At 52.6% G+C, this 23896-nt stretch overlaps 10 protein-coding genes across 10 annotated transcripts; 5 read left to right on the forward strand and 5 right to left on the reverse strand.

Annotated features, from left to right (window-relative positions):
- Window positions 1–1138: 1138 nt before the first annotated feature.
- AYL99_06086 (hypothetical protein) lies at window positions 1139–4546 on the forward strand (the record flags this gene model as incomplete). Its single annotated transcript, XM_018837596.1, has 1 exon — window positions 1139–4546. The coding sequence occupies one exon, from the start codon at window positions 1139–1141 to the stop codon at window positions 4544–4546; it is 3408 nt and encodes a 1135-aa protein (XP_018692156.1).
- Window positions 4547–5120: 574 nt separating this feature from the next.
- Window positions 5121–5915, forward strand: AYL99_06087 (hypothetical protein; the record flags this gene model as incomplete). The annotated part of the gene is made up of 1 exon (XM_018837597.1): window positions 5121–5915. The coding sequence occupies one exon, from the start codon at window positions 5121–5123 to the stop codon at window positions 5913–5915; it is 795 nt and encodes a 264-aa protein (XP_018692157.1).
- Window positions 5916–6139: 224 nt separating this feature from the next.
- On the reverse strand, window positions 6140–7041 carry AYL99_06088 (hypothetical protein; the record flags this gene model as incomplete). Its single annotated transcript, XM_018837598.1, has 3 exons — window positions 6140–6205; window positions 6257–6775; window positions 6832–7041. The coding sequence occupies 3 exons, from the start codon at window positions 7039–7041 to the stop codon at window positions 6140–6142; spliced, it is 795 nt and encodes a 264-aa protein (XP_018692158.1).
- A 400-nt stretch (window positions 7042–7441) lies between these two features.
- Window positions 7442–8256, forward strand: AYL99_06089 (hypothetical protein; the record flags this gene model as incomplete). Its single annotated transcript, XM_018837599.1, has 3 exons — window positions 7442–7645; window positions 7701–8180; window positions 8245–8256. 3 exons carry the CDS (start codon window positions 7442–7444, stop codon window positions 8254–8256), a joined length of 696 nt encoding a protein of 231 aa, XP_018692159.1.
- A 149-nt stretch (window positions 8257–8405) lies between these two features.
- On the reverse strand, window positions 8406–9098 carry AYL99_06090 (hypothetical protein; the record flags this gene model as incomplete). Its single annotated transcript, XM_018837600.1, has 1 exon — window positions 8406–9098. One exon carries the CDS (start codon window positions 9096–9098, stop codon window positions 8406–8408), a length of 693 nt encoding a protein of 230 aa, XP_018692160.1.
- Window positions 9099–9373: 275 nt separating this feature from the next.
- On the forward strand, window positions 9374–11293 carry AYL99_06091 (hypothetical protein; the record flags this gene model as incomplete). The annotated part of the gene is made up of 1 exon (XM_018837601.1): window positions 9374–11293. The coding sequence occupies one exon, from the start codon at window positions 9374–9376 to the stop codon at window positions 11291–11293; it is 1920 nt and encodes a 639-aa protein (XP_018692161.1).
- A 3519-nt stretch (window positions 11294–14812) lies between these two features.
- On the forward strand, window positions 14813–16182 carry AYL99_06092 (hypothetical protein; the record flags this gene model as incomplete). The annotated part of the gene is made up of 2 exons (XM_018837602.1): window positions 14813–15225; window positions 15321–16182. 2 exons carry the CDS (start codon window positions 14813–14815, stop codon window positions 16180–16182), a joined length of 1275 nt encoding a protein of 424 aa, XP_018692162.1.
- A 1535-nt stretch (window positions 16183–17717) lies between these two features.
- Window positions 17718–18961, reverse strand: AYL99_06093 (hypothetical protein; the record flags this gene model as incomplete). The annotated part of the gene is made up of 2 exons (XM_018837603.1): window positions 17718–18751; window positions 18850–18961. 2 exons carry the CDS (start codon window positions 18959–18961, stop codon window positions 17718–17720), a joined length of 1146 nt encoding a protein of 381 aa, XP_018692163.1.
- Window positions 18962–19846: 885 nt separating this feature from the next.
- AYL99_06094 (hypothetical protein) lies at window positions 19847–21332 on the reverse strand (the record flags this gene model as incomplete). Its single annotated transcript, XM_018837604.1, has 2 exons — window positions 19847–21040; window positions 21090–21332. 2 exons carry the CDS (start codon window positions 21330–21332, stop codon window positions 19847–19849), a joined length of 1437 nt encoding a protein of 478 aa, XP_018692164.1.
- A 425-nt stretch (window positions 21333–21757) lies between these two features.
- Window positions 21758–23413, reverse strand: AYL99_06095 (hypothetical protein; the record flags this gene model as incomplete). The annotated part of the gene is made up of 1 exon (XM_018837605.1): window positions 21758–23413. The coding sequence occupies one exon, from the start codon at window positions 23411–23413 to the stop codon at window positions 21758–21760; it is 1656 nt and encodes a 551-aa protein (XP_018692165.1).
- Between the last annotated feature and the right edge of the window lie 483 nt (window positions 23414–23896).

Below are 23896 nucleotides of genomic sequence, written 5' to 3' on the forward strand. Positions count from 1 at the left end.
GACGATGGAGGAGGTACCTATTCCCAGAACCACAGTAAGCCTCGTCCTTGTCGATTTAAAGTTCCTGTTCCGTCGAAAATGATAGGACATGGCGGTTGGGTAGCCTCAGTACCAATTTTGATGACTATTGTCAAATGCTTTCCAGCCCTCATTGTGTCAGCTTCCTACGGTCTTGGTGATATGATAACTGTAGCACCACACTTAAACTTCTGTTGCCGAAGTCAGAGCTGCTCATCTTGAGTCAAAGAGGAGGGGTGGAGGAAGACTTGGGCTCACGCCCTTCAAGACAAGCAGACAAGGCTGTCAAAGAGAAGTTGTTTCCCCGAAAAAAAAAAAATTGGCCAGCAGACAATCGAGCGAGTTAGATTTGGGCTTGGCAGTACGATCACCTGAGGGCCCCAAAACATGCCGCTTTCAAAAGTCAGTCGCCAGCAACTCACCCCTGTGTTTGATCCTCCCTCTCATCTCACTACTGACTATCAATCCACTCTCGAGTTGAATGGCCCCGATCGACACCTACTCTGTATGTACAATTACGCAGTACTTGCTTTTGGAACTCAGACCTATTTCGAGGCGACCCCTCCTCGGATTCTGTGCTCTCGACGTTTCCTCGCTCTGGGTACAAATGAGGACCTGATCACCGCCTAGCCTCCTTGCTTCGAAATCCCTTCTCGTATCTCTCCCCTTTCACCGTCGAGCCTTCCCTCTGACACTTTGTGTCTCTCATCCCTTTGCCGTTCATCAAGCTACAGAGTAGCCGCAGGCAACGGACAATGGACCACGGCCTCGAGTCGGAGCCAAATGCTACCAGAGAGGTGATGAATCGTGCAGGATAGCCCGTGGATGTCGCGGGGTTTCCAATGTGTCCTCAAGGGGTCCCAATGGGTACATAAGGCGAGCCCCTCGCTCCATTGGAACCGCGGCCATGATGATTAGCTCAATTAAAGCCAAGGCGTGCTGATGCCGACAACTGCCGAATTGAGCCGAGCAGCCGGGGACCGGGCAACAGATTTCTGAGGTCCCACTGTTCACGAATACTGCAGACAATTGGAAATCGAGAAGAAAGACCATTGATGTGCGTGACTCGAGACAGCTATCGCTCTCTGGTAGATGACCGCCTTGGTGGGTTACCTCCAGGATGTCTTCCTCTCAACCCATCAAGATTCTCATAGCCAATCGATCCGAGATAGCATGTCGCCTCATCAGGACATACTCGCTCTATCCAAGCATCCACACAGTAGCTTTGTTCACACCCTCTGAGAAGGATGCGACACACGTCCGTCTTGCCACCACATCAGTGGCGCTCCCAGGAGAAGGCCCACGTGCATATCTAGACGCGGCCAATATTGTCAATATTGCGAAGACGGAAGGATGCTGGGGTATCGCACCGGGCTATGGTTTCCTGTCCGAAGACGCTGGGCTAGTGAGGCTCTGTGAGGATGAAGGCATCACGTTCATCGGACCGCCGAGCGAGCAGCTGGCACAACTTGGGAACAAGATGAGCGCGAGATCATTGGCGGCAGATGTAGGTATCCCGGTTCTAGATGGCACGAAAACCGTACTCGGCCAAGGCTCTTCCATCACAGATGTACTGGCCTTCGGGAAGAGCCTGGGCCCAGCCAGCAAAATCATTCTGAAGGCTGCGGCTGGCGGCGGAGGGCGCGGTATTCGCATCATTGATGACAACAGAGACGAGCAAGCCATTCAGTTGGCTTACGAGGCTTGTCAGCGAGAGGCACAGGCCTCCTTCGGTAATGGAAGCTTGTTCGCAGAGCGATATCTACACGGCGCTCGACACATTGAAGTCCAGCTCCTTGGGGACGGCACTGGAGAAGTTTGCCATTTCTGGGAAAGAGAATGCTCGCTTCAGCGCAGAAATCAGAAGGTGGTGGAGATTGCACCTTCGCATTGCATCACGCCACGGTTGAGGCGAGCCATCATTGAAGCTGCGGTGAAACTGGGGAAATCAGTGAAGCTGCGAAGTCTTGCCACGATCGAGTTCCTTGTCGATGCGGCAACCGAGGAGTATTATTTCATGGAAGCGAATCCCAGGATACAGGTTGAGCATACCATCACCGAACAGATCAATGGCATTGATTTGGTGGATTTTCAGCTTCAGGTTGCCTTGGGACGAACTCTGGCAGACCTGCACATAACGCCGGATCCCCCGCCACCTCGCCTTACATCCATACAGCTACGCGTCAACGCCGAAAGTTTCAGGCAAGATGGCACCGCGCAACCTGAAGCGGGGACTATTCAACAAGCGCATTTCCCTACGGGAGCAGGGGTGCGAGTGGAGACAGCGCTTGAAGGAGGCCGGCGGTATATCGTGAGCCCTTTGTTCGACAGCCTTTTGGCGAAACTAATTGTCACATCGTCTTCGTATGAGTCGGCTCTGCGGCTAGCCCGTTGGGCCATCGACGAGACAAGGATCGTAGGATGCAGGACGAATCAGGCGTTCCTCATGGCTTTGCTGGATATTCAACCCGTTCAAGAGGGCAAGAGCAATATTTTGACCATCCAGGAGAACTTCGAGGCGCTCTATACTACCACGCAGCAGTTCGAAGACACGTTGCGGGCTAAAGGTGATCGCACCCCTGAAGAAGCAACGTCACCAATGGAGGATACGGCTGAAGTTGAGCGACCTGCCGGCTCTGACGCGCTGCCAGCACATGTCACGGGGGTTGTCCTTTCCATAAAAGTGAGCGAAGGCGACAAGATCACTGCTGGCCAAGAATTGGTCGTTCTTGAGGCGATGAAGATGGAACATTCCGTCCGGACCGCCTACAATGGTGTTGTGGCGAAAGTGGCCGTCACGCAAGGACAGCAAGTAAATGCTGGCGATGCCCTTCTCTTTACCTGCTCGGATGGCGACAGTCCATCTACCGATATACACGACCTTGCCGAGACAGAGAACCCAGAAAAGCTGCGGCCGGAGTTGACGGAGCTAAACGAACGTAAGGCCTTTCTACGGTACGCTGGCCGCGAAGAGGACGTGGCCAAACGCCATGCAAACGGATATCTCACGGGCCGTGAGAACCTCGACTTGCTTGTAGACAAAGATTCATTTGTTGAATATGGAGACCTCGTGGTTGCGGCACAGAGGAAAAGGTATCCCCTTTCCCATCTCATCGCTCGAACAAGTGGAGATGGTATCATCGTCGGTTGGGCGAAGATAGACTCTCATCCCGTCGCAGTTGTCATTGGCGACTACCTCGTACTTGCGGGCACGCAAGGACACTTCCATCATCAGAAGTTAGACCGCATCTTCCAGTCAATCATTGATCATCCTGCGCCGCTGGTGTTCTACGCTGAAGGGGGCGGTGGAAGACCGGGTGACACGGATCACTTGGGCATGGCGGGTCTAAAGACGCCATCGTTCGCTCTGATGGGCCAGATCAAGGCAAGAGGGATACCTTCTATCGCAGTAGTGAATGGATACTGCTTTGCGGGCAATGCTGCATTCTTGGGAACATGCGACATTGTCATAGCCACAAAAGGCGGATCAAAGGATGCGCCCTCAAGGAAGTCGACCACGATCGGCATGGGCGGCCAAGCAATGATCGAGGGCGGTGGCCTTGGTCGATTTGAGCACGAACATATTGGTCCCGTTGATGTTCATATGCGCTCAGGTGGCATTGATGTGCTTGTAGACACCGAGGTCGAAGCCGCGTCGCTTGTCCGCAAGATCGTTGCTCTATTCACCCATCCGCGGCTACCACCAGCGGAGAGTCCTTACACATCGGATCCTCTTCGCCTACGCACCGCAGTGCCACCACTATCATCCCGTCGCCGAGCCTACGATGTTCGTCGTGTGATCAGCCTTCTCTTGGATGATGATAGCTTCATCGAGTTCTGTCCGGAGTGGGGCCTCTCCGTGCTCACAGGCTTTGGCCGCATCAACGGCCACGCAGTCGCAATCATGGCTTCCAACTCCTCATCTCCTCTAGGTGGCGCTATCGACGTCGCATCTGGCGCAAAAGTCAACCGCCTTCTCCGTCTTCTCATCCGCCTCGGCGGTATGCATCTCCTCAGCCTCTGCGATACCCCTGGATTCATGGTTGGCCCCGACTTCGAGCGCTCGATCGAAGCCCAAGGTGCCGGAAGCACATACCGCTGCTTCGGTGACTGGTTCGGCAACTCCCAAGAATTCGCCCTTCTCGGCGGTCGGTTCCTGGGAGTCGTACTGCGAAACGGATTCGGACTGGGCGCACAAGCAATGCTCGGTGGTGGAAGCTTAAACAATAGCATGTGTGTGGCGTGGCCGAGTGCCGTCTTTGGGGGCATGGGGATCGAAGGCGCTGTAAGGCTTGCGTACAGGAAGGAGCTAGAAGCTATCATCGATCTTGAAAAGAGAAAGCAAAAGGAGCAGGAGATGATTGATGTCATGTACGACGAAGGGAAGGCTATCAATATGGCTATGGCTGCTGAGATCGACAGTGTGATTGACCCGGCTACGACGAGGAAGTGGCTGGAGGACATGATTGAGGTGTTACCGGAGCGTGTGCCGAGATATATGAAGGCAAGAAGACGTGCGAAGATGTGATCAAACCAAGTTAATCAGCGAAGTTGAAAAGCTGGTGTGATGGATATGTACAGCGATCCAGGAGCTTCGATTACCGTGTAGATCTAGACAAAGAGCGAGATCAAACTTGCCTCGTGCCTACCTTCGCAACTAACCAACAACTACTGTCAAGATGCATAACAGGAGATTTCAGACCAGTTTAGTGGCCTGGTCATTGAAAATAGTAATAGACTGGCTCCGGGCAACAGGTTATAAAGGTAGTCCACTTTACTCCCTTACGCGCCCGAAATCTTTCAATTGTCCATAATTCCAATAAGTAACTGAAAGGCACTCAAAGTACATGCGAACCCTCCCACTCCCCTTCCCTGCAGAGCTTCCTGAGAAGGGAGGGTTGCGTACATTATGGAAGCTTTGTCACGGTGGGGAGGAAGGCGGCTATAGATTTCCTAATTCTTGGCATCTCAAGACCGTCCTTCCCTTTTATGTGGCCTGTTGGTCTGTGGCTTCCTTTGAGCTCGGTTCACTAAATGGGTACTTCTGTTTCTATGTTACTTCTTTTCTCTTCTTTTTGGTCTCTAGAATAAGCTCCTTCATCATGGCTGATTCCTCCTCCTCCTCCTCCTCCTCCTCCTCCTCCTCTGCTCTCTCTGAGCAAGATGGATCAGACTTCCTTCCCAGCAATACTTGGTGGAATCGCTCCGCCAACTTCTTCCGCATGGTCACCGGTCGCATGTCCCCCGGCGGCGCCCAAAAGTACTGGGCTGATGCAGACGACCGATATAGTGCATTCGATTGCAAACGCTGTGAAGAGAGCCGGGATTATTTGTTAAAATACTCTCCTATAATCCGGTTCATGAACGAGAACATCCAGAAACTCGGCGGCGAACTGGGACCGCACAATATTCATTGCAGGACGTGTAAAGGCGACGAGGAGGCCATGCAAGGTGGCTTTGATCATAAATATGGAATTAAGATATGTGCAAATTACGTGCAGGAGCGGTCGGTCCTGGAGGATGTCCTGGCACATGAAATGGTGCACGCCTATGACCATCTGCGCTTCAGGACGGATTTGACCCTAGAGGATGATCTGAGGCACGCGGCGTGCTCAGAGGTTAGTCGCCGCCAAGCGGGCAAGATATTTCCAGCTTACCAACTCGCGCAGATTCGGGCCAGTAATCTCAGCGGCGAATGTCGCTGGGCCAACGAGTTCTTCCGCAACAAGATCCTTTCTTTTACGAACCATCACCAGGACTGCGTTCGACGAAGAGCGATCATCTCGGTCATGGGTCGCCCCAACTGCAAAGACGACGTGCAGGCCGTCAAAGTGGTCAATGAGGTGTGGGACAGCTGTTTTCGGGACACAAGACCGTTCGATGAGATATACCGGTGACATTGGTTGTAACATTCCCACAAGTTTACTCAAAATCTTTCAGCATGGCGTTGGAGGCAAATATAGAATCCATCCTCACCCAGCTAGGGACAGTGCACAATGCTTACAATGGACACCCAGAACCGTCCAAACTCCAATTCTCCTCAGCCTGACTCTCATATGTTGGCGCAGGCCCCATGCAAAGCTATTTAAGTTCTCATGACAAGTGCGATTCTCCTCGACTTTCAGTCCTTCCACCGGTTGAGGAACTTCTGCATCGCTGTGTCGGTGGGCTGGCCGGCCGCAGCGACCTGTAAGAGTCAGCATGTCGTCTCCCTGAAGACACTCGGGCAAGATCTTACCGGGTTCTCTCTACTCGATACGGTGAACGTCAAGGGCAGCGTGTTGGTGGTAATTGCATTTGGAGTGCCGGCGATTGTCTGGTAAACAGTATATGCGCTCGTAGGCCACAGAGGAGAGGCATTTTTTGCAGTGATCTGTGTTTGCGCCATCGGAGGCATGGGAGCATAACGGATGGTGCCCGTCTGCAGGGTATATGGGGTACTGTATGCACCATCTCCGACAGACGGTGTATTTTGACCAGCGCCCGCTTGGGGAGCTTGAATGTTGTTGACATCGGCTGGGCCAGCCGTGCCAGTCACGGTCCTTAGTCCTTGCTGTACTGCGGCTGGAAACGTGCCGGTCATGCTTTTCAGCGAGAAACGGTCGGAGAAGTTGATAACGGTGCCTCCTGTAGCGGCAGATACGAATTTGAGGAAATAGGCGTTGGGTACATCAGCACCGGTATTCGGTTGTAAAGTGATCGTGATCGAGTCGCCGGTTGTGTAAGTCCCTTGCTGGACAAGTGTGGCCACTGGGATCTGAGCGATGCGCGGTCAGCTCAAATTCCTCTCCTCCATATCCACCTTGGCCTTACATAGTCTGACTCGTCGTTGCCTCCCGCACACAGGAAGAGTTGATAATTAGCTAGCTGAGAGATAGGCGGCGAGTTCCCTGAGTCTTTCCATTGAATCTGCAGATTGAGCCCGGTGATACTGTCTCCAGCTTCGGGTGCAACAACTTGAACATCAGCACACGCGAACGGGAGGATGGCAGCGACCCAGAGGTAGATGCTCCGTAGAATCATATCGTGGACGATGCTCAGGTTGTAATGGAAGGAGGTGAGAAGAAGAAACGCACAGAGCGATCGGGGATATGGGACGTGTTGAAAACGAGTGTTCGGTCAATCAAGGGCTCCGTGTGGTCTGTACTTGGTAAGTTGCGGAGGGCCGTAAAGTGCAGTTTACAATCTGAGACACGAGGCACTGCCCAACCCGCAAATAACAGATGTCCATATGCAAGGCACAACACTGACGCTAATTATTATTACAAAACTTACTCGTCCACACATCGCGCTCGCTCCGACCCCGCCGACCAGCCAGTGGTAATTCTCAGTTCTCAGCCTCATTTATTTGCGTCATGTCTCGCGCATTGTCAACTCTACCGTCTTGATAAATCCATCTTTTTGTCTGCCGCTCTTATTCAGGATGAGCTGGTCCTCGCCGGAGAGCTGGGCTACCAAACTCTTATCCGGCGATCCCGTTGCCATCTTCATCGCAGTCGTGGTGGCGATAGCCCTCCCCATACTGGTCCATCTGTATCTCTACACCCAGACTGCTCGTGCCAAAGTCGTCCCAAGCTTCCTCCTTCTTGGCCCCAGTGGTGCAGGCAAGACGTCTCTTGTCTCTCTAGTGAGATTTGGCCGGCAACATTCTTGTCAGTCAACGTTGCTAATGGGATCTCCAGCTACAAAAGCGATCCTCGAATCTGGAAGATTCCCAGGCAGAGGCTGCCGTTACCCGCATTTCTCAAGTCTCCTCCCCCATCAGCTTACTACTTCAGCCCTCTGTCCCTTTAGGGTCCAACAAGTACCGATCCAACAATGATGTCAGCTTGAAAGACAAGAACCCAACCCCATATGTAATGATTGATACCCCTGGTCATGGGAAATTGAGGTCAGATCTGGCGTTGTCACAAATTCAGAGTCCCGGCCTGCGCGGGGTCATATTCGTGGTTGACTCAAGCGGGCTGGATGTCAGCGACTCTTCTACCTCTCGTGACACTGCTGTGTACCTCCATGATACATTGCTGGCGCTGCAGAGACGAAAAACTCGTGGCAAAACCAGGACCGACATACCCGTGCTTATCGCGGCGAACAAGCAGGACCTTTTCACCGCTTTGCCGACAGGTGCAGTCAAGGATCGCCTACAGGCTGAGATTGAAAGAGTCCGTATCTCAAGGAGCAAGGGCCTAGGGACTGTAGGCCAGAATACAGACACCGATACGGAAGAAGACATTTTAGGCGGCGGAGGTGAAGACAAGTTCAGTTTCGATTTGATGGCGGAAGAATATGACATCAAGATCGAGGTATTAGGAGGAGCAGTCAGGGGCGAAGAAGCGGGTAAAGGAGTGAGGAGGTGGGAGGAGTGGATAGGCAGTTGCCTCTGATGATTAGACGATCTCACGACTCAATACATCTGGCAGAGACTCTTGATAGCGATGCGGATATCTCATTTCATCCTGCACATCCAAACCGGAACCGTTGAACTCGTCCTCTGTCGGAATGCTGCCGACTCCCTCTTTCAGATATAGCAGCAGCCTATACGCGCTGTTACCGTTCATGTAGTACCTATGCAGCTTTTTGCTTCTCAGAAACCCCAGTCGCTCGTACAACTTCATCGCCGCAGTGTTTGTCTCCTCGGTTTCCAACACAATCTCGTCGGCGTCCTTCTCAATCATCAAATCGATGGCTTTGCTGACAAGCGTGGTAGCGATACCCTTGCCCCGAAACTTGTCCTTTGTGGCCAGCATAGCGATGTACCCTCTCAGCGGTCCACCTCGATGTGGCTCTAGTTTGCATATTACCACTCCGGCGAGTTTGTTGTCATCGATGGTGTCCACGGCCATGAAACAGAGTTCGGGCCATTGATAGAGGAAATATCGGTAGACGTAGATACTGTAAGGTTCGGAAAGGTCCTTGGAGATCAGGTCGCGAATTTGGGGAAGGTATTCGATCTCTTTCTCCAGCGAGTATTGTAGGTAATGGATGCCGTAAGGAGTGGTTTGAAAGTGTGCGCTGGCGGAAACAGAGCTGTCTTTACTGCCGCTGAGCGACTCGAGAGCAGCAGCGGCATTGCCGCTCATGGTATTGTAGTTGCTAGGAAGAGGTCATGAATGCCATGCTCGAAATGGGGGTGGGAAAACAAAACCGCACGGAGAAGATTTGTTCCTGAAGATCCCCGTCTAAAAAAGGCCGATGACGAAACATGTGAAAGCGCATGGCCGGGATGATTTATGTAATTGCACACTCAGCATTTATAGTCCATGCCCCTGAACAATCTGCGGCTTGAAATCATATAATATTGTCGTGCGTTCCCCGTGCAAGCTTCTCGCTTGCTCGAGGGCCTGTACTTACAAAGATGTCTGCCCTCCGTCGCCGCTTTGCCAATATCATTCGCGAGTCACCCACGCCCTCTCCCGACCCAAGTCGCGATGTTACGCCAGATCCCAATGACGAGCTAAAATTGGTTTCGAGTAAGAAGCTAGAAAAGCTCAAAACAAGAAGACACAGCAAGAGGAGGTCTGGCATCACATTCGGGCTGGGTGGTCTGCTAGGCCTACTGTTGGCTCTTCTATTTGCTCAGTCGCAAGATGTTATTAAACTGGAAGGTTTGCTAGAGGTTAATTTAGACAGTCTAATGGATGTCATTCCTGCAGGCATAGTCAATGATGTGAAGGATCTCTCCAGGGCAGAGCGAGATGTCGTCAACTATGACTCGTTTTCTGTCGGTCTCCATTTACTCTCTCAGGGGGTAAAAGCCCACCATGCCGTGATTATGGTACCAGGTGTGATATCCACTGGGTTGGAGTCTTGGTCAACGGGTGAAAAATCTAGGCAGTACTTTCGCAAGAGGCTATGGGGATCATGGTCAATGATGAGAGCTTTGGTCATGGACCAAGCGTCGTGGAAGCGGCATATCATGCTCGACAAAGAGACAGGACTGGACCCTCCTGATATCAAGCTACGCGCAGCGCAGGGCTTCGATGCCACCGATTTCTTCATCACTGGCTATTGGATCTGGAACAAAATCCTGGAAAATCTCGCCACCATCGGATATGATCCGACGAATGCGTTCACAGCTTCTTACGATTGGCGTCTGTCCTATGCCAACCTAGAGCACAGGGATCAATACTTCACGCGGCTGAAAAATTATATTGAGGTGGCGCAAATGACAACTGGAAGGAAGGTTGTCCTTGTCTCCCACTCTATGGGGAGTCAAGTTCTTTTCTATTTTATGAAGTGGGTGGAACACAAGGACCATGGAAAAGGGGGCCCTCACTGGGTGAACAAGCATATTGATTCATGGATAAACATCTCTGGTTGCATGCTTGGAACAGCCAAGGACATTCCAGCATTGCTCTCGGGCGAGATGAAGGACACCGCTCAACTCAACGCCTTTGCAGTTTACGGTTTGGAAAAGTTCTTGTCCAAGGAAGACCGCGCAGAGATCTTCCGCGCCATGCCTGGCATATCGTCGATGCTGCCCAAAGGCGGAGACGCAGTATGGGGAAATGCTACGTGGGCACCAGATGATCTGCCGCCGCCTATCCAGAACAAAACGCACGGAACTTTCATCTCCTTCAAACCACGTGGCAACCTTACGGAGACCGTCCGCCAGAATCTTACAATGACGCAGGCGTTCGACTATCTCATGGACAATGCGGAGCCTTGGTACGTCGAGCAAGTCAAGCACTCGTACTCTCACGGAGTCGCGCATACAAAGGCTGAAGTCGAACAAAATGAAAATAACCCTCTCACTTGGATGAATCCCCTGGAATCTCGGCTCCCACTCGCCCCTGACATGAAAATATACTGCTTTTACGGCATCGGCAAGCCTACCGAGCGTTCATACTTCTACAAGGAACATGGTCAGCCACTCAACGGCTATATCAACATCTCGATCGACACCAGTGTTAATTCTCCGAACGGCCGACTTCAACAGGTCGGCAGTGTTGACCACGGTGTCGTCTTTGGTGAAGGTGATGGTACAGTCAACCTCCTTTCCACAGGATACATGTGCGCCAAAGGATGGCGAGAAATAAAACGGTACAATCCTTCAGAAATCAAAATTACAACCTTCGAGATGCCCCACGAGCCCGATAGATTCAGCCCTCGCGGAGGGCCGAATACCGGGGATCATGTCGATATATTGGGAAGAAGTAGCTTGAATGATTTGATTTTGAGAGTCGCAGGGGGAAAGGGCGAGCAAATTGAGGAGAATTATGAGAGTAGGATCTGGGAGATCAGTGAAAAAGTGAAGATCTATAACGAGGAATGAATTCAACGATGGAGGTGGTAATTGTACAGTGAACGGAAAGGAGTTCTCCTGGTTGCATGGCGAGGGCGTTGCTGATTCGTGGCTTATGATTGCCAAATCGGGCGATTGTGTGAGTGTACCGGGCACAGGTGGCAAAGGGGGGTCAGATACCCCGTTGTAGACCCCTTCGTAGAATGCACATGAAGTTCAATCGCTGTCAGAACTTTAGGATGGGGTTGGAATTCTGCGTATGGTACTGGCTGAATTGCTCCCATTCACCCCAAAGTCCTTACTGATCTGGACCGCCATTGTTGATTCACACGCGGTCTGGTCCCTTTGACAAACGCTGCGAAGCTCTACAGGACGAAATAGGGTGCCGTGCATGGTGCAATAACATAATAATACTCCGACCGGGGGACTATCACATGCCATGTGCTTGTATGCATGTGAGTGTGGCTTGTCTTTCTAATGTAGCGTACCGGGTCTTCGCCTCTCCAATCGAGTAGAGATTGATGATGGCAGCCACAGGAGCCACAATTCAGCTGCGGCACGGCCGCCTTCTCCGACACCCTGCCAAGGAAGTCTGCGACCAAATTGGCCCCCGTATGGTGCCTCAGGAGGATTTGCACTCTAACGATCGACAGAATGAGATGATATTAAAGCCCAGGGGCCTTAACGCACGAAGGATTGCGGTGTGAAATCTCTGTGTAGCACATCAGCTAAGGTCTTCCCACCGGTGCCACCCATATTTCACGCAAGCTTCGCGCCCAACTACACACGGCATCCCTCTATCAACCGTTCGTGTCGCCCAGACTGAAGACCCTACATCAAGCGACACATCGCTGACGACACGAGGGACCTTGGACCACGTTGCTAACCCTTCGCTTACCTCCTTTCCTCAAGAATGGCCAGAACAAGCAGCCTCATCCCTCTCCTCATTTTGATCATCCTCGTTGCTATCGTCGCCGCCGTCGGATTCGTGGCCTATACAATTGCGCATGATGTAGGGCACAAGACGCGGCAAAAACTCGAGAGAAAGAACGTCTCGTTCAGCCGTGATGGGATGAAGGTTGGAGTGAAAGAAGTGACACGGGAACAACAGGAGGATGCGGCGCAGAGGTAGGCAACAGCGATGCGATTGAAATCGCCGGACCAGAGCCGAAATGGACTGACTTGGATGTTCACGGCAGCGTAATAACGAAAATATGGACCAATTCCAACTGGCCAGCATATCAATCTCCGCTGCTGGGATGGGGACAGGGAAACAAGACGCCTGCTGCGACACCCGGGGCGGAAAAGAGAAATCCGTAAGCGTGACTTGTTCCTCATCTGCTCGTCGTTGCCGCCATGTCGCTCCGACTAAGGCAAGAAAAAGTCCAGACGCAGATGCTGATTTGTTCCGGAACAGATTTTCGCGCTCATCGTCCTCTACGCACTCGGTTCCCTCTCTCTCGAGGCACAGCTCGAATCAGAACAATCTGTCTCGCACAACATCTGCGCAGGTCCCGCTGACGAGGACCAGCTCTTCGCAGAGTAGGTCGTAAGGACTTTAGTGATGGGGCATCTCAAACAGGGAAGTTGCGTTTCGCTCCCGAGAGCATGCTCCGAGAATGGGCTTATACGGAACGTGAAACGGAAAGATTTGAGGGTCATTGTATTCCCTTTGGGCACAAGGGCTGGGATGCAGGTGTATTTTGGCTGGCGGGGGATATGTCCACGACTGACTCGGTTGGTTGGGACGCCAAACACGAAAATTGGCTTACACGATCCAGTCAAAGATGTATGAAGACGACATGATACAAGGAAAGGAGAAATAAGTCGTCTGGTGTCAAAAGGCAATGAAGAACCCCGAGGCGACAGTACAGCGGCATTGAGTCGCGATGTGCATTGACACGATTTGCGCAGTTGGCCACAACCCAGCAGGGCAAGATAGATCTTTTCCCCCCCAAACAACTGTCCAGCTGCGGTGTCTGCAACATGAAGGAGGGACTCCATTCCTCGCACAAGACTCTGTAAAGTTCTTGCACTGTTATCCGAATTGGAGCGTTGTCCACTCGTTTCCAGCCTTTTCTAAAGCAGCATGGCCGCAAATAGGCCCTTAGAACTCTGAAGTCGAAGCGCACGTTGATTACTCCGCAGTTGAGTCTCTTTCCCACCAGGAACAGAATAGTAAATGTCAGCAGCTTCTGCACGTCAGCCTGAAGCAGCGCAGTGTGTGCGTCAAATAAGCCTATCGGAGAGTCAAGGGAGAGGTTTGTTCATGCAAGATGATCGCTCAGAAGATCTTTGATTGGCCGTTATTTTCAGCCCTTGCACCCTCGTGCTCGCTGCAGACTCGGCTTGACCGGAAAGGCAAGCCTTTTGTGCAGCTCCTTATGCACAACCGGTATCTCTCGCGTGTAGGAGGAGAGTCCGATTTGGGTCGTAGGTGTCGAGCAAACCAGACAGACGGAGCAACCAGAGAGCACCCAGAGAGGGGCTCTTTTTTTGATCGGGAGATGAGACCCTCTCTCGGTTGCGGAAAAGGGAAATTGAAGGAGGAGATGGAGGAGGCAGAGAAGGCCAGAGTTAACAACTGAGTTTGCAAGAATATCGACGGTCTGACAGAGCGGGGAAAAGGTCTTTTGTTCACGGTGGTCGGATAATGACCAGGCACGCCCAGAGAATTCCTCGCGACGGGGAGATTGCCATAATTACGCGGGTGTGCTTAATGCACAAATCCCTCCCCCATCTTCGTGTTCGAAGTCGCGCGGTCCCTTGTTGCCCTGTAAATTGGAAACGGCCAATGTGCGAGGCTGCTCGTCTGGACAATTATCCTACCTGTACCTCGAACTACGGCACTCAGCCAGGCACATCGTCATCAGTACTATCGCACGTGAGTTTGCATCACTGGGGTTTGGACAGCCCATGGTGACGTCGAGAAATGCAAGACAAATTTTCTCTCAGGTCATAGATCTTGAAGGGGAGCTTTTACTTGTACGAGTAGACGGCGAGGGCGGGAGTGGTGGAGCTGGGCATGCCCCAAGGAGCCACCAGCAGGTGCCCGAGCCACTCACAAAGACGGCCCCGAAGGCCCCGAGGTTGAACGACAGGGCCTCAGCCACTTTAAATTAGCGAACCAGGACGGCTCAGGTATAGAGCATGTTTTGCTTGGGCCGGCCTGGTCGTATCTCTGTGGAAGAGCGAACCGAGAGTCCGCTGCTCGCCTGGGCTGCTTCCCTTTTGCACAAAGTCGATCCGCAGACATCCACACGTTCTCCATCTGCTCAGCGCTCACCTAAGCCCTTTCACCACCGACATACTCTCGTACCTCATTTTGACTGAATTCCATATCCTCTCCCTTCTTCTGGTCATCATTCTCCCGGCCTCCCCGGATCCTCTGCTCGACCTTCCTCACCTCCTGCCCTCGTCGTCTCTCTGGTCTCTGTCCCTCGCCGTCCCTGCAGTAACTTCTCGAGACGCAAAACCTAAGCCCTGATCTCGCGCACGAGACTTTGCTTGCACATCCTCGTTTTCCACCGGGCGCTCGCCACAGGTGCAATGCAGGCTTCCCTGCTGTCCTGGAAGGACGCCGACAAGAAACAATTGCAGATACAGATCCCGTGGAAGTCACTTCAACTTCTCGTTCCTCACAGATTGCGGCGCAAGCTGAGATCGAAGCTTCGCAATCGGTCGTCGCCTGCCTCTTCGCTCGCCTCCCTTAAGACCTCGTTTTCGCCCGCAGACACTCTGCGGTCACTGCAAAATCATAGATGGTCGATTTATGACGGACAATGGCTATTTCTGGCGATTGTGGGCATTTTCTCGCTGAGCATCATTGAGTACCCGGGCCCACTGGTCAAGACGGCGGTCGCTACACTCCTCCTCGCCTCTTTAATATTTCCTATCACTCGACAATTTTTTCGACCCTTCTTGCCAATCGCCGCATACCTCATTTTCTTCTACGCATGCAGGTGAGTTTGTGTGGCGGGTTTGCTTTGTTCTGTGCACGACCTCAACCCAATACGTCCAAGGAAACTTATTAATCGTTGCTTCTTGCCACGAACAGATTCATACCTTCTGCCTGGCGGCCTCCGATCTGGGTCAAAGTCCTCCCCGCGCTCGAAAACATTCTCTACGGTGCCAATCTCAGCAATATCCTGTCTGCTCACAAAAATACGGCCCTGGATCTGTTAGCGTGGTTCCCTTATGGCCTGGGTCATTTTGGAGGTCCCTTTGTGGTTGCCGCTATCATTTTCGTCTTTGGACCGCCGACGACTCTACCAGTCTTCGGCTTCAGCTTCGGTTACTTGAATCTCGCCGGAGTCATTATTCAAGTCCTATTTCCATGCTCTGCCCCGTGGTACGAGAACATGTACGGTTTAGCACCAGCCAACTATTCCATGCAGGGTTCGCCCGCCGGTCTGGCCCGTATTGATGCCTTGCTCGGGATCGATATGTATACGTCGGGATTTACTGCTTCTCCAATGGTATTCGGAGCGTTTCCATCACTTCATGCAGCGACTGCCACCCTGGAGGCGCTGTTCATGAGCCACATCTTTCCTACGTACACCCCATTGTGGGCGTTCTACGCGGCCTGGCTGTGGTGGTCAACTATGTACCTCTCGCATCATTACGCCGTGGATTTGGTGGCGGGAAGCTTGATGTCGGGTGTCATTTTTTACTTCGCAAAGGCCAAGTTTCTGCCGAGACTGCAACCCGACAAGCGGTACCGATGGGACTACGATTACGTGGAGATCGGCGAACTCCAGAACGACTATAGTTACGGCATTGCTGGCCTCGACGGCAGCAGCCCCGACAGCGACGAATGGACCATCGGCTCCTCGTCCTCCATCTCTTCCGGTTCGTTAAGCCCGACGGATGAGGGCCCCAAGCTATGGACCGAAGCATATTCGAATTACGAAAGATGACAAGGACCTATCATTTGACATGAGAAGCCCGACCTCGTTTGAACCCTGCAGCCTCTTTGGCCTGGCGTTGCTGTCACGACTTAAAACACGCTTACGGATCAAGAACCTTGCATTTGAGCGCACAATTTTTGGATTTCTGCACATAGAGCACAAATCGACTGTAATACGACGCCACTACGAACCCGCCCACTCCCCGACCAGAATTTGTCCATTAAGACCATGCCAAAGGTTCCGTCTCTACCTGGCACACTAATACCAAGAGGCCGTCAGGGCATGGGATCAAGTATGGGGTTCCAGCCCCGCTGGCGCAAACTCTCTCTTTTGGATTGTGGTGTGGTTGGGTTCGGCAGACTGGAGGGCTTTGTATTGCAGAATCGGCCTGCGATCAGGGCTCGTGGTTATGGTTGTTTCGGCTGGGGTCCAGTGGAAACTGATTTTGCACCGGCGTTTATACTTGGCGAATTTGTGCGGCGTGGCTTCCAGCAGCCAGTTTGTCATCCAGCGGCTACTGTTCACCGTCTGGATTGATACATTACATTCGCTTGCATGCCCCCTGTACAATACAGATATCGAGACTCATGACCGATATGCCATTCGCTTGATTCAGCACAGGATATGGGAAAGAAAGGAGAAGAGCTTGCATTCGCTTCTAGGGCGTGTCTGGAAAATCAGATCGGATGGTCTGTGAGAATAAGCATCTGGATCAGAGACGACGTTGCCACATATTCCACGATGTGTTTGGCCATGGAAGCTCAGCCAACCATTGGGACAAGATCACCTTTGATCCTGGGGTCACCCATGCCTATAAGCACCACTCAACTCCACAATGCCCCCAGCCACGTTCATGCACGGCCCAGATTCCACGGAGCTGCGTGGCCCCCGAATTGACGTGCGTCGTGATTGTCATCTCACAGTCACAGCGGTCTCGGTTGGCGGAAGCTTGCGTCCGAGTTATGTGATGCCATGTAACGGCAGTGATGAGGTGATGCCACGCTCTCAATCAAGAGACTGGGATCCTCAGGGGTACAGGTAACCGAAGGATTTAATCTAGTAATCTAATACCTAATGAACAAAGAGGCCCCTCGAGGACCATTTTTTGCATCCCAAGTCCGGAGTCGCCTTTCTCTTCTCTTCTCTCGCATATGTCTTTCGTCGTACTGATGAGTTCCCAGCGAGCTACATCTCCGCCACCAAAGTTTCGGCTCGAGGGTGCAGGGGTGTGAGATGTACAGTGTTTTGAGTCTCTCGCGCTCAGGCATGCAGGTTCCCTGGCTGGGGGTTCGTCGACTCTGGACCCCAGACGAGACTGAAGTCCCGGCACAGGCTGCCAGCCTAGCAAACGGCCAACGTGGTTGGACCTATCGAATATTATGTGCTCCAGTGCTATTCTAATACCCAACACCCGAAGTATGAGGATACCAAATGCCATTCGCACGCTCTCCGACTATGCGTGTATCTGTTTCTATGCGATAAGCCGTTACACACATTTGCATTGTTCCCCGAGAGTCTCCTCTGAGTGAGCCCATTTTACTCACCTACTCCATGCGTCTCAACACGCCGTCCAGCCCCATCCTGCTTAGACAACTCTTCTTGATCTCGTCGACGGTATTACATCCACAGAGCGCCATGCACCGGCGGAAATCTTCGTACAGAACCTCCAGCATCTTCTCGACACCTCGCTGTCCGTCGTACGCCAGGCCCCAGATCGCCGGTCTGCCCACCCAGACGCATTGAGCCCCGAGCGCGAGCGCGATGAAAATGTCTGTTCCCTTCCTGATGCCTCCGTCCATGTGGATCGGAATCCGGCCGCGAGCGGCATCCACGCATTCGACCAGCGCGTCAATCGTCGCGGGGACTCCGTCCAGTTGTCGGCCGCCGTGGTTACTGACGATGATGCCGTCGCAGCCGTGACTGATGGCCAGCTCCGTGTCCTCGGCAGTGACGATGCCCTTAATCCAGATGTCCATCTTGGTCCTGTCCCTCAGCCACTTCATCTCTCGGGCCCAGTTGTGCGAGTCATCGTTGAAGGCCGTGAACCCGCTGTCGTGGGTCTGCGTGCGGATCATGTCACTTGTCAGGCCCAGGATGGGAAACCCGAGTCCTTCGGGGGTGCGAAAGTCGTTACGCCATTCGTTGTACCGCACGCCCAGCACCGGAGAGTCGGCCGTGAGAAAGATGGCTTTACACCCGGCCGCCTCGGCGTTCTGGATGATGCGCTCCTGCAGAGCCCGGTCCTTCATGGAGTACATCTGCATGGCGTAGTTGACGCGGCCGTTGGAGGAGCCGACGATCTCGTCAACGGAATAATTCGAAAAGCTCGAAATGCCCATGTTGATGCCGACGCTCGCACACGCCCTCGACGTCGCCACCTCCCCGTCTGGGTGAGCCATGGCCTGAATCCCTGCCGGTGATACACAAACGGGGAATTTGATCGTCCGACCGAAACATGTGGTGGCCGTGGACAGCTTAGAAACATCGACGAGGACGCGTGAGCGGAGGCGGTACTTGGAGAAGGCAGAACTGTTTTCGGCAATGGTGGTTTGGTAGGTCGAGCCCGAGTTGAAGAAGTCTTGGTCGCTCAGAGATTTAGATAGTGATGATGATGGCAATCATGAGCTGTGGCTGGGATACTGGTAGACGGCCTCAAAGCCAACCAGGCATACATACCTCTGGCTACCGCTGGCAGCTTTGCGTCTGCCACGGCTTTGATGTCCTCCATACACAGGATGCTGGGATCGCCGCCCTTGACGGGGATTGGGACTGAGTCTTCCAGAGCCATGCTGTTGCTGCCCGTGTCCTTCTCGCCTGGACGTTTTGTGATACGACAAAAGTTAAAGTACTATCGATATGTAGCATACACGGTCGCGAGATGGTTGCCACCAAAGTCAAATGTCAGAACTGAAACAATAGGCTGCAGGTCACATCATCAATTCTCCCTTTTCCGAGCACCTGTAGTTTTTATATAGGTATTTGTCGAGTATTTAGTGATTACGGGAATTTGTGAAAAAGAAACAAATGTCAGTAAGCGCGTAGTACCATTGGAGACGCTCGACCATAGCGCGCCCTTCGATGACATCCAACTCGACCCTTTGCCGATTTCAACCGCTCAACGCGATCCAGAGCCTCACTTTGAAAGGTGCATATCTGCGGATCAAAAGTCTCGAGGACCTCACCTGGGAAACGGTAGCGGGTTTCGTGAAGGGCCATTATCCTACCCTATCGCGCCGCCAAGCACGCGGCAAAAAGTACGGTCGACGACGTCCCCGTCACATCTAGCTGTTACGGGAAAAACAGAGCTCGAAAAACATGTCTTGGTTTGCATTAGTTGGTTTTTTATTTTTTTCCCGGCGACCTACCGGCTGGTGGTACTCTTTACAGTGGCTCGACCGAGTCGTGTTGCTGCACTCCGACTGTGGCTCCACAGCTGTCCCCTCCTGTCTGTCGGACGATAGACCTGAATATTATATCCTGTGATATCCGTCTGTAGCCTCCTCGAGTTGCTCCATTGACATCTCCCCTGACTCTGAGCACATCCTGGAGTTATGGTGCTGACGGCCCGCTTTATGCCAAGTTCAAATATCCTCCTCGGAACCATGACAAGGAAACGTGTCGCCGGACGGCAAGTCCTTCGTGTTCTGTACAATGTGTGTGCCTGGGCCGTGCCTCACCTCGCCTCTTCTTTCTGATCAAGGATCTTCTTAACCTCGATACCACTTAAGCCCGGTCCATTAAGAATGACGCTTTCGACTGTTCCGACAGTATAGACTGACACCCACATTCCTGGGACTTCGTCTTGAAGTATATGAATACACATTCTGAGCTCTGCACTCCCGATAGGGGCGGTCAGGCTGCTTTTGATGTCGTTGATCAACTGGTTCATGCTAAACGACACCTTGCCTCGAACCTTGCTCGGGCTTGAATGAACGTATGACACGAAATTGGCGCTTAGCTTCCGTTGTTGCTTCATCCGGAGAATCTCCACCACCTCTGCAATGCGACCGATAGCATAGCGACGAAGAGAGGCTTCTGCACTCTGAGACGTCCCGGCAGAACTGACAAGTGCCTTGGCTCTGACGCGATCTAAAAGAGACAATGTCCGATCCTTCACCGCCTGTGAGTTGTTGGCTTCATGATCCTCAGAGTTGTTGCTCGTATGTGTCAAGAACTGGGCTCCCGCACGGTTTTGTGCGTGGGATGATAGGCTTAGGATCTCCATTCGGACCGTCTCGGCTCTGGCTTTCCGTACTTGAGTCTCGATACCGACGTGAAAGTCCAGACGAGGAAAATTCCTAATTGCGCCATGGATCCAACAGGTCGGGTTATTCCGCTGAGATATCCAGCAGGCCTCGACTTCAGCCTCGTAAAGTTTTTGCAGGTTATATTCGTTCCAACGAGAGCTGGTAGATCTCTTATCACCCCAACCAACATACTCGACGTTATAACGGATGAAGTCAGCGCCCGACATTGTGAGTTTGAAAGGGCCCTCTTGATGCTTAAGGAGGCGACCACTGAAGTGTGTTGAGACGTCCAGCTCGTAGATGGCCAACACTCGTTGAATATCCTCCCCAGTCACAGCGTGTTTTTTCCAAAGTCGAGTGGTTGAGCTTAATAGGCTGCTTAATTCTGCAGGAGTAGATTGGCCATTGTGAACAATGTGAAGGGCGAACGCCTTGAGGAAGGCTGCGTGTAAGGACACAAAGTCCTGCAAAACCGGAGGAAGCACCTGCGGAGCCGCCTGGGTCTTATCGGCGTCGAGAGACAGTTGCCGAAAGGTCATCGTTGGCGAGAACTCTGTGTCGATGGAATCTGTTTCGTTCTGGAACTTGCTTGGAGGAGGCGTCGGCTGTTGCAACTTGGTCTAAAAAGAGATCAGCATAGTTGCCCAACGCATCCCGAATTGCTCAGACCTTTTTTGTAGTGATCCGGGTGACATAGACGCCACCCGGCTCACTCTCACTGTCATCCTGCACTGCATCGCATTTGCGCTTAGGGACATGCTTAACACTCTTCGTATGGATTACAGGCTCAAAGGCCACTGCTTCCAATTCCGACCTCAGGGCGACGGGGAGTTTGGCGGTTTTTGATGCTTTAACAACGGCCGCTGGTCGTTTGCTGACCCGATGTGAAGTTCCACGCCGCGAGGGTGCCATGCTGGGATGTGGAAAGCAGGTCCGGCGACGAAAATGAATGTCCAGACCGAAACTGCAAGCGCAAGAGCACGAGCAGGAGCGACGGTGTGAAGAGGAAGAGGGAGTGAGAATAATGAGAGCAGGTATTCGCAACGCCTGGCTTTGCTGTACTGCGTATGTTCGAATACACTTCCTGCAGAACCTCTAAAGTCAATTGGTCCTTTCTCTCATTTAAGAGAAAATCGACAGTCGCGACGCGACGCGACCCGTCGAGGCGCTAGCCCAATATGGTGATATTTTTCTCCAGCCACCGATTAATATCGGCGAGCTTGGACACCAGTCGAATATCCCCTCCAACTCCAGTTTGCTAACAGCCTGCCACACCAAATACATATTCCAGCCAAACGCCTGCGCTAATTAACAATACACTTCGCTCTCTCAGACCACTAGTCTTGGTCAGGAACATAGACCTGATCCGCTCCCAATTGTGGCATCGAGTCTTGCTCTACCTGATCGTCCTCGCTGTCATATGCACGACCTTTGCCCTTCCCTTCCTTCTCTTTCTCCCTCTCCTCCACCTTGTTTTGCTTGTCCCTGTCCTCGATTGATGTTCGCCATTCAGGGTCGAACACCGATTGCGTGTTTCCCACTCCAATACCGGCATTCTTGGAGATTCCCTTGATTTCCTCTACAGGGTTGTCGTCCGTCTTTGGCTCCGGAGCTGGCTGATCGAAGATGGTGGCAATCGGGCGAGTAGCCAGACTTTGCGCGTCGTCGGTCTCCAGTATATGCTTCCTGTCGCTCCAGTATTCGAGTGCTCCGATTTCGGCATCGGCAGCCTCGATTGCAGCGAGTAGATTGTTGATTCTTCGACTTTCAGCGTCACCCTCCGGCTTGTTTTCTTCCTCGTGGGCCCGCCGATGTTCGCGTGCTTCGTTTGCCGTCTTTTTAAGATATGAAAGGAGCTGTCTCCTGGAATTTTGGAAAACGAGAAACGACATAATATCGGGGATATGGTCTTTGAGGTAAACCAGCTCTTCTCCACCTTGCTGGATGAACCTCTTGATTACGTCAATCTTCTCTCGATCAATGGGCGCAAATTTGAGAGCCACGAGCAGGGTTGCAATGTCTTTGATATCCTCCGGCGGTTCGTTCTGATCAATCGTGCTCGGCAAGCTGATAAAGCTTGATGGTCTGGGGGTCTTACCGGCGCCATCAACCGCACTGATCGGACTACGATCTCGCTTTGAGTGGATAGTGAAATAATCGCCGGTTAGATGGTGAGCATCGCCCATGCTCCCGGGCCTGCCATAGCTCTCTTGCACCTCATGTTTGACTCTTTTCCGTAGCCACCGTCTCCGTCTGACAAACGAGTGGAACCAGGGATGCGTCCCGTGCCAGGTCCAGTTGCGTCCAAAAGCAAAAGAATACTGCCAGCCCTGCTCGTCCACATCGTGGCTCATGTCGACATACCAGCTATTCCATGCCCATTCCCATGTCGGATCAGGCACTTGAGCATTGGTAATATTGACGGGCGAATCCTTCATATCCTTGTTCGACCAGGGACTGGGATCGGGCGGCAACAGGGAAGAGTGAGAATAGAGAGGAATGCCACAGAAGAACCATCCCCGCTGGTTTTCATAGAGTATGTCAATTGCGTGGGTTTCGTGCTTGAGCTTTCTGCTATTCCTCCTCTTCTCCGCACCCTTTCGTCCTCTTGCCGCAGATGCGGTGTGTGCAAAGTCCACCTCTTGTGTTCCAGCATCTGTCCCAGCTTGTTGCGTCTGCTGGGCTGATGCTGACTGCGACGAGGCATCCTCGACGGAGGCAATAATGCTCGTCTTGGGTTGGTATCGGTCCTGCTGGTATTTGGCATATTTCCGCCGGCCAAGATGCTCCTTCAAGGATTCTCTTGTTCCCTTTTTAGCCAGCTGCCTCGTGCTCGAGCTGGGGGAGCTCGCACGAAGCTCACCATGGAGCCGGACCTCGTTCCCGGGCTGGGTGGTGTCGATGAGGGCGATCTCATGGTCATAAGGATCAGCGGCAGACCCGTCGTAGGTAGTGGTGATGCGAGTCAGAATCTTGGAGACATTTTCTGACATGCCTATGGGACTATTAGGTGCCCGACAAATGCAATTCCAAAATATGGGCAGCTACCAGGAGCAAGGCTCCCCCTCATAGACCTGCACCAAGATGCTAGGTTTGCTCTTCGGAAACTTCCTTGGTGGACAGTAAGGGTCAATAGAAATGATAAATGATGCGAAGGGTCAAAGATCTAGTCAAGTAGTTAGAATGTGCATGGGGAAAAGAAGCAGAGCCACCCAAGCAGGAACGCAGGCCGCCACAGCTGCAGCTGCAGTGTTTACGTCGTCGGTGCAGCCGAACAGGATTCTGAGTGGCTGGTCCCTCAGATGACGCGGGGAAATCGTTGCTGAATGGATGACGCCACCCCTTGTGCCATGCCGCCAATGATGTCACTGCCAACAACCACCTGCGCCGGCTGCACCACCTGCACTGGTGCTTGCCAGACAAGTTTCGACCACCTGCGCACCGCAATCATACCACCATTACCATAACGAGGGTGT

Source organism: Fonsecaea erecta (assembly GCF_001651985.1).
Source record: "Fonsecaea erecta strain CBS 125763 chromosome Unknown Scaff5, whole genome shotgun sequence".
Classification (NCBI taxonomy): domain Eukaryota; kingdom Fungi; phylum Ascomycota; class Eurotiomycetes; order Chaetothyriales; family Herpotrichiellaceae; genus Fonsecaea; species Fonsecaea erecta.